This window comes from Gymnodraco acuticeps, unplaced genomic scaffold, assembly GCF_902827175.1.
Source record: "Gymnodraco acuticeps unplaced genomic scaffold, fGymAcu1.1, whole genome shotgun sequence".
NCBI classification, from domain to species: Eukaryota; Metazoa; Chordata; class Actinopteri; order Perciformes; family Bathydraconidae; genus Gymnodraco; species Gymnodraco acuticeps.
Window position 1 is genome coordinate 154,738 of NW_022991979.1, and position 9,005 is coordinate 163,742.

A 9,005-nucleotide genomic window follows, 5' to 3' on the forward strand; every position below is an offset into this window, starting at 1 on the left:
GCTAGTAGGTGAGTTGTCACTACAGTAGCTAGTAGGTGAGTTGTCACTACAGTAGCTAGTAGGTGGGTTGTCACTACAGTAGCTAGTAGGTGGGTTGTCACTACAGGAGCTAGTAGGTGGGTTGTCACTACAGGAGCTAGTTGGTGGGTTGTCACTACAGTAGCTAGTAGGTGGGTTGTCACTACAGGAGCTAGTTGGTGGGTTGTCACTACAGTAGCTAGTAGGTGGGTTGTCACTACAGTAGCTAGTAGGTGGGTTGTCACTACAGTAGCTAGCAGGTGGGTTGTCACTACAGTAGCTAGTAGGTGGGTTGTCACTACAGTAGCTAGTAGGTGGGTTGTCACTACAGGAGCTAGTAGGTGGGTTGTCACTACAGTAGCTAGTAGGTGGGTTGTCACTACAGTAGCTAGTAGGTGGGTTGTCTCTACAGTAGCTAGTAGGTGGGTTGTCTCTACAGTAGCTAGTAGGTGGGTTGTCACTACAGTAGCTAGTAGGTGAGTTGTCACTACAGTAGCTAGTAGGTGGGTTGTCACTACAGTAGCTAGTAGGTGGGTTGTCACTACAGTAGCTAGTAGGTGGGTTGTCACTACAGGAGCTAGTAGGTGGGTTGTCACTACAGTAGCTAGTAGGTGGGTTGTCACTACAGTAGCTAGTAGGTGGGTTGTCTCTACAGTAGCTAGTAGGTGGGTTGTCACTATAGTAGCTAGTAGGTGGGTTGTCACTACAGTAGCTAGTTGGTGGGTTGTCACTACAGTAGCTAGTAGGTGGGTTGTCACTACAGTAGCTAGTAGGTGGGTTGTCTCTACAGTAGCTAGTAGGTGGGTTGTCACTACAGTAGCTAGTAGGTGGGTTGTCACTACAGTAGCTAGTTGGTGGGTTGTCACTACAGTAGCTAGTAGGTGGGTTGTCACTACAGTAGCTTGTAGGTGGGTTGTCTCTACAGTAGCTAGTAGGTGGGTTGTCACTACAGTAGCTAGTAGGTGGGTTGTCACTACAGTAGCTAGTAGGTGGGTTGTCACTACAGTAGCTAGTAGGTGGGTTGTCACTATAGTACCTAGTAGGTGGGTTGTCACTACAGTAGCTAGTAGGTGGGTTGTCACTACAGTAGCTAGTAGGTGGGTTGTCACTACAGTAGCTAGTAGGTGGGTTGTCACTACAGTAGCTAGTAGGTGGGTTGTCACTATAGTACCTAGTAGGTGGGGTTGTCACTACAGTAGCTAGTAGGTGGGTTGTCACTACAGTAGCTAGTAGGTGGGTTGTCACTATAGTACCTAGTAGGTGGGTTGTCACTACAGTAGCTAGTAGGTGGGTTGTCACTACAGTAGCTAGTAGGTGAGTTGTCACTACAGTAGCTAGTGGGTGAGTTGTCACTACAGTAGCTAGTAGGTGGGTTGTCACTACAGTAGCTAGTAGGTGGGTTGTCACTACAGTAGCTAGTAGGTGGGTTGTCACTACAGTAGCTAGTAGGTGAGTTGTCACTACAGTAGCTAGTAGGTGGGTTGTCACTACAGTAGCTAGTAGGTGGGTTGTCTCTACAGTAGCTAGTAGGTGGGTTGTCACTACAGTAGCTAGTAGGTGGGTTGTCACTACAGTAGCTAGTAGGTGGGTTGTCACTACAGTAGCTAGTAGGTGGGTTGTCTCTACAGTAGCTAGTAGGTGGATTTGAAACCCGAGCTCGCCGAAGTTTTCAGGCAATGTCTTCCCCTCTATCCCTCAATTTAACACCCTCTCTGGAATAAAGTCACTCTGGCCCCAAAAAAAATCTTAAAAAAACAAATTCTTTAAAAAAACAAAAAAAGTAGATTACTTTTAAGATTATACTCAAAGGGCCAGTAAATATCACCCCGGGACGGATTTGGCCCACGGGCCGCCAATTGCATAGCCCTGTGCTAGGAGATGTTTAAAAATTGCATTTTAGCTCAGAAGGGAAACTCACTCTTCTTTTTGGCTGCAGTCTGAGCTGAAGCTGAATCCGACGTCTCCTCTTCATCCTTCACCTCCGTCTTTATTTCCGGTTTCCTATCTTCCGTCTTAACGCTCACCATCGTCGTCGTCGTTTTAGTCGTCGATGATGATTCCATGGGAAGCCCTTTGCCTCCCTCTCCGGAGCACTCCTCCTTTTTCACCTCCAGCTTCACAGGCTTCTCCTCAGTTTTCATGTTGCTGAGCTTCCCTCCCTTGGAGCAGCTGCCACTGTCGCTCTCCTCCTCCTCCTCGTCCTGCTGCTGCTTGATCTCCATCTTGGAGTCGTGGTTGGCGGTGGAAGCGTTGGACTGCGGCTGCTGTGAGGAAGCGTCCAAGCTGCTGACGGAGGCCGGGGTCAGCGCCTGATTGTCTGCGTGGAATGAACCCTTCTGGGACAACTAGAGAGAGGAGACATAGGATCAAAACTCAGATGCATGGAAACAGGGAATCAGAGATATTAAAGGACAGGATGCTTTGACAAGATACAAGTAGATTAACGTTAAGTGAAGCATTGGACAAACTTTAACACAAATTATAAAGCTGGATCATAACTGAGGATACAGTCAAATGTTAAGTCCCATGATAAGTGCTATATGAGGAAAAAGCAGATTAAAATAACCCTTTTATCAATAGGGTTTGAAACCTTGACCTGACGTGACCCTGACATGATCTTATCTTCATGTCATCATCGTATAGTTGTGTCAAGTTGGGTCATAATGAGTCCAGTATTGAAGGACAACCCTGCAGAGGACATCCTCAATTTGGGCTGCAATGTAATCATTTGGCGCAACTGCACACCTTTAATGTATGTCCGAAAAATGTGACTTTGTTTGCTATTGACCGGCTCAGATTGGAATTATAAGCGTTTTACAAGATTGTTCAAAGGAGCCTTCAGAGAAATAAAACTTTGTTAGCGTTATTTAAAAGGTCCCATGTCATGCTTTTCCGGTTATCACCCGTCCCCTTGTTGTTATGAAGGTTGTTCTGCATGTAAACGGTCTGCAGAGTCAAAACCCTCAAAGTACACCCTGTAGCGAGTAAAACTCTAACACAGAGAAGACCTGTCTGTGCTGCCCCAGAACGCCTCGATGGAGAGAAGTCATTGTCCATTGTTTACTTCCTGGGTACTTTGACGTAGGAATGGCCAGTAGCCGCGCCCAGAGCTATGACGTGATACGGTCATGCGTTACCCGGAACCAATCCGTGGAGCCGTTACGTTAAGCCCCCGCTGTTTGGTCCAAAGGGACACCACACACACACACACACACACACACACCACACACACACACACACACACCACACACACACACACACACACACACACACACACACACACACACACACAACACACACACACACACACACACACACACACACACACACACACACACACACATTACACACACTCACACACACACACACCACACACACACCACACACCACACACACCACACACACACACACCAAACACACACACACACACACACACACACACACACACACACACCCACACACACACACCACACACTACACCACCCACACACACACACACACACACACACACCACACACACACACACATCAAACCACACACACACCACCACACACAACAACACACAACACACAACCACCAACAACCACACACACAACACCACACACACAACCCACACACACACACAACACACACACACACACACACACCACACACTCCCTCCCTGGCTGCAGGCTGATAACAGACAGTTGGGATCACGGACCCATTCTCACAGCGTTTATCAACCTTTTCTTTCCTCCAATACTCAAGCCACACTTATTGTTTTTACTTCGGCTGTGACTTTGTGTGTGCTCAGGATGAGTTTGGCTGTGTTTCGCTAAACAAGGAAACCACACCTCCACGGAGCTCAGCGCGATTCACAGCGCGATTCACAGCGTCCCGACCAATCAGAGCACACTGTGCTCACAGGGAGGGTGGGGGCTGGAGCTATTGGAGCTACAACGAGCCGTTAAAGGCAGAGAGTGAAATTCAGTGAATACACGTAGTTTACAGAGATGCTGTGAGAAACCAATGTGAGTTTGGAAAATTGCACAATTTAAATCTATTCTAGTCGACCTCAACAATGGAACTATGATCAGTGGAAATGGCCATGACATGGGACCTTTAACAGATTTTCAATGTCAAGATTGTGGATGCAACAGGAGATTACAGAATGAGACTCCTCAGAGCGAGACTTGGGTTAGCCACAATTACAAAAATGCAAGCAAAATGAAACGACCCTCCTTTTTTCTATAGGGTCCTTTCAATAATGTTGTGAGACACTTTTGATGGCAAGAAACAAGGCACTTTTAGTGGATATACATTAAATGGGGAAACATTTCCCCGAAAGACTAATATTGCATAATGTTTTACGGCCGCAACACTGTCAGTCAATTTCACTTATTGTGTTGATTAGTCACATTACCATGGGAAGACAGGGTGCAGATTAAAAGTGTCTGCTACAGAATTATTGGAATCTATGCGATAAAATAAACTGGTCTTAATGTATGAATAATAATAATAATACATGTGATTTATATAGCGGACCAACCGCTCCAGCAACTCCAACTTCCTCAAACCCCCCAGGACTAAGCTCCGTACTATGGGAGACCGGGCCTTCTGCTCGGCTGCTCCCAGTCTGTGGAACGCTCTCCCCGACCACACGAGCACCACAGACCGTGGAGGCTTTTAAAAAAGGCCTCAAAACCCATCTCTTCAAAAGAGCCTTTCCCTAGACCTTTTATTTATTTCCACCCTTTTATTTTATTTGCTTTTTATTAATTCTACCATGTTGTGTAATGTTTTTATACTGTCCATGCTCAATGCTTGTAGCACTTCGGGATTTGAAGTCAAATATGAAGTGCTTTATAAATGAAACCCATTATTATTATTATTTCCTGGTGCTCAAAGCGCTTTACAAGCAAGACTAAAGGACAGCTTCATCCCACATAAGACCGTTAAACACCTGGACTTTTGAAAGAACATCCATAACATTCATCTGTTTGCAACTTATATTCCAATTACTTGCATATAGACTATTCTGCACTATTTCTACTATATTCTATTTCATTTTATTTACTTGCACTGTTATCTGTTTTATTATGTTGCACTGTTGGAGGAGCCTGTGACCTAAGATGTTCATTGTCATAACTACACTGTAGCTATGCACACATGACAATAAAAGCCTTGAATCTTGAATCTAAAGAAGAAAAATAAGTATGTGGAAGTGTAAACCCCACTGACCGGAGTGCGTGGCAGCTGAGACCCGTGAGGCGTTGAGCTGGATCCTAAACCCCGGATGAGAGGGAGTGGTGGAGCCCGAGGAGCCCATGTGCTGCTGCTGCTGGAGGGGCTTGTTGGAGGCGGGGCCTTGGCTCTGTGGGGGGGCTGAAGGGGGCCCCAGGGCGTTGGGAGTGTGCGGCTGGCGGCGTCTGGGACCCGGGGTGTCTGGGGGGTGTCTGGTGAGGAGTGGGGGAGCGGCTGTGGGCCGGGGAGGGCGAGCTGCGCATGGCTGCCAGGTGAGGGAGGGAGTTGGGCTGCTGGTTTGAGTTCGATGGAGTCATGGAGGACGCTCCGACGCTCTGAGGACCCAGAGGCCCCACAGAGGAGACGCTGCCGGGACCCCCGACTGAACCGGGCTGAGCGAGAGGACTCGAGACCGGGGTGCCCATCTGCGTCTGGGGAGAGTGCAAAGAAAGACGGTCAATCAAAAAAAGTTATAGTTTAAGAACAACAAAGATCCAAGCGAGTCCCGTTTCTGGTGGTCTCTGATGGAATAGTAACCATTTGTGTTGTTTGTTGTACTGCATGTTCCTTATTGGTCAAAAAACTTAAATTTGACACAAGCATTTACAATCCTGTAACTTTAGAAGTATTTTTATGTAAAAATCAAATATACTGGGCGCCAACAGATTCGATTTAAAGTCACAAGGAGGAATTGACTCGGATTCAAATTTTGATTCATATTTTAGGGTATTCTAACAGGGTACATGCAGGAATCCTGAAGTAGAATTTAAAACCTTTTAAGACCTTTTTTAAGACCCTTTCCATACATTTTAAGACCTCATCGCCACTTGGAGTTCAAACCGGTTACCTTGACGACACACTTTACCTCACATTGACTATATACAGTCCTCCTTATCTTCCAACCATTTGGACGCAGACTTGCATTTCCCCATAACGATGTTGTTTAACAACCGGCGTAAACGGACCTTTGCGCTATCAAGCAGTGAGCGTGCGATGTCCTGTTCAGATGACGTCAAACCCAACGGGATGCCATCAATAAACTACACAGAATCACACTACACACCTACGCCATGATTACATTCAGGCAGACTGTAGAATACAACCTCTTTGGACCATTTATATACTTATTGAAAACAAGCTACAAAATGTCATACCTTGGAAAATGCCCTTTAATACTTTTTAATAGCCTTAATTTTCGCTAAATTGATTTATCAACTTGTAATACTTTTTAAGACCCCGCGGACCCCCTGTCTAAACATCCTTTTTTCATTCATTAAAATAATTTCTCATTTCATTTATTTGTTTCTATTCAACATCATATTTTAACCTAAAAATGATGCAATATATGTACAAAAATGGAGATTGTTAGTTCATCTGTATCCTAAGAATCTTTCCTATACAAAAGACTTAATCCTGAGTGCGCCTTGCCACACCCCCCTGATTATAACTCTCTGACTAACAGGTGAATGACTTCAGGCCGTCTCACCTGTCCCAGCCCTGCCTGAGCTCCAGGTTGAGCCATCCCGCTCTGAGCTGCTCCGACTCCTGGTCCTGATCCAGGAAACTGACCCTGGGTCAGATACTGGTTCTGCAGCTGGTTCACATTCGGCTGCCCCATCCGTGGTCCCACCATTCCCATCTGGAACATCAAAGGGCAGGGGTTAAAAATGCCTATGCAACTTTGTTCTAGCATGCAATAGTTACTAGTTAAAGTGGCATTTTCCTAACCTACTTTGTAACAACAAACATTTATTTTGATTGACATACAACAAATGTTTGAACATTACACCCTGGAAGCTACCTGTATGAAAAGACACTTCAACTTAGGTCAACTTTTAGTTTTTATGCAACCCCTAAATGGAACAAACTTCCAGAAAAACCTGAGGTCTTCACCAACGCTGAGTTTCTTTTTAAATCGAGGCTAAAAACAGTACTTTTTTTTGGCTTCCTACCCAGAAGTCATCTCTTTTATGCATGGTTCTTAAGAATCTGTTATTCCATAGTGTTTATTTATTGAGTTCCTTTCTTTTGTCTTCTTTATAGCCGCTTTCACACCAAGTACTTTGCCGTACTTAGTTCCCCCATGGAACTAAGAGCCGATCGCGTTCATACCGGATAAGTTCCCTGAGGGAGGATTAGGCAAATTAAGCCGCTGACGTCACTTCTTCTTCTTCTTCTGCTTTGGGTTTACTGGCAGGCCGCAAACCACTTCACGGCGTATACTGCCACCCGAAGTCCCCGGCCGGAAGTCCCCGGAGTTAGGGACTGACTTCAGTAGAAGCTGCTGGGACTCCCAGCAGCTTCTACTGAAGCCTTCAGAGTAAATCGCTAGAACGCCGACACCTCCTCATCTCCACCGCTCCCATGTTTTATTTTGTGTTGCCATAAGTTAGTCTCTCTAGGTTTCTGCGCTGGGCTAAAGTACCTGCTCTCTAGCAGGGGGGAAAAGTTCTCATGAACTAAGTTCTTTTTTTGGTGTGAACGCAAAATCCCAGGGAACTATCGGAACTAAACGGGAAAGTACTCCGGTGGTGAAAGCGCCTATTAAGTGTTAATGTTGATGTAAAGCACTTTGAATTACCCTCTGTGTCTGAAAATGTGCTATATAAATAAACGTACCTTCCTTAAGTGACATCCTTATTGTGTTGATCGACACATTAAAAACGTAACTATATGATAAAGGTGTGTGTTCAGGACTGACCTGGTTGCCAGACGCTCCCATGGGGAGAGGAGACCTCTGGCCCATCGACTGCATCCCCATCTGACTGAACTGATTCATTCCTGAGAAAACACACATTGTTATTGAAACAACACAAAATAACAATTTCATGTGAAAACCACACTTGTATTGTATTTTGTTTCTAACTGGCTCTAAGTGCAGAAATGTGGTTTGTATTGCAACATTTGTATTATTAAAATGGAGCTGTACAGTATGTACACTACGTGGTGTTAAGTGTTAAACACAATGCAGTGTAAAAACCATGGCAATAATATCCTTGGAAACATTTCCTGTGAAAAAAATGTTTCTGTCTTTTCGGCTGAACCAACAGAGACATTTATCAGATATTAAGTCCGACCATTAACTGATGAATTTAACTAATATGTCATGATGTCTTGTGTTTGTTTACCTGGGACTTGCATTCTGTTGACCATCTGATTTGGTCCAGGGGATCGAACCATTGATGGGTCAGGGAGCGGACCGTCTGAAAAACAGAGACAAGAGATTTAAAATTAAATATCAAGTTGTCATCTGGAGAGAAGGAGGGGTGGAGATGTCCCGACCAAGTATGTGTGGAGAGGTTTGTACCACTCTGGAATGCTGCCTGCCGTGTGGGACAGTTTAATTAAAAATGTGTGTAAAATGTGATGTGAACAAATCTGCACAAGCTTCTGTATTCAGGGGACCGTCAGGACAGCGAGACAACATTGTTAGAAAAGTGTAAAGCATGTCAAAATAACGGAGGAAACCGTTGATTCTGTAACATTTAAGATCAGGTGTCAGGATCTTAACCTATGTTGTGAAAATTGACTTCAATGAGTCTTAAAACTCCACTTAATGCTGCAGAAATATGAATTAAGATGACAACTTCTGCAGTCCCATATCATGGCTTGCTTAAAATCTCAAAGCACGAGGTAAGATAAGATAAGAGTTACAAAACAATGCTTAAATGTCCTAACGTCACATTCCCCTGGATTAAATCATCATTCACGTGAATGTGTGCTTCCCGGCATATCGTGAGCATGCATGTCTCATAGGTCCAATA

General features: G+C 44.9%; 1 protein-coding gene across 1 annotated transcript in view; it reads right to left on the reverse strand.

Moving 5' to 3' along the window:
• The window catches only part of ep300a (E1A binding protein p300 a), a gene marked incomplete at its 5' end in the record, with an annotated part of 39,052 nt that extends 30,608 nt beyond the window's left edge, over positions 1–8,444 (reverse strand). The window contains 6 exon segments of the mRNA XM_034201029.1: positions 1,937–2,363; positions 5,239–5,315; positions 5,318–5,672; positions 6,728–6,880; positions 7,943–8,022; positions 8,370–8,444. Of these exon segments, the coding sequence (XP_034056920.1) occupies positions 1,937–2,363; positions 5,239–5,315; positions 5,318–5,672; positions 6,728–6,880; positions 7,943–8,022; positions 8,370–8,444 (1,167 nt within the window).
• Positions 8,445–9,005: the final 561 nt, after the last annotated feature.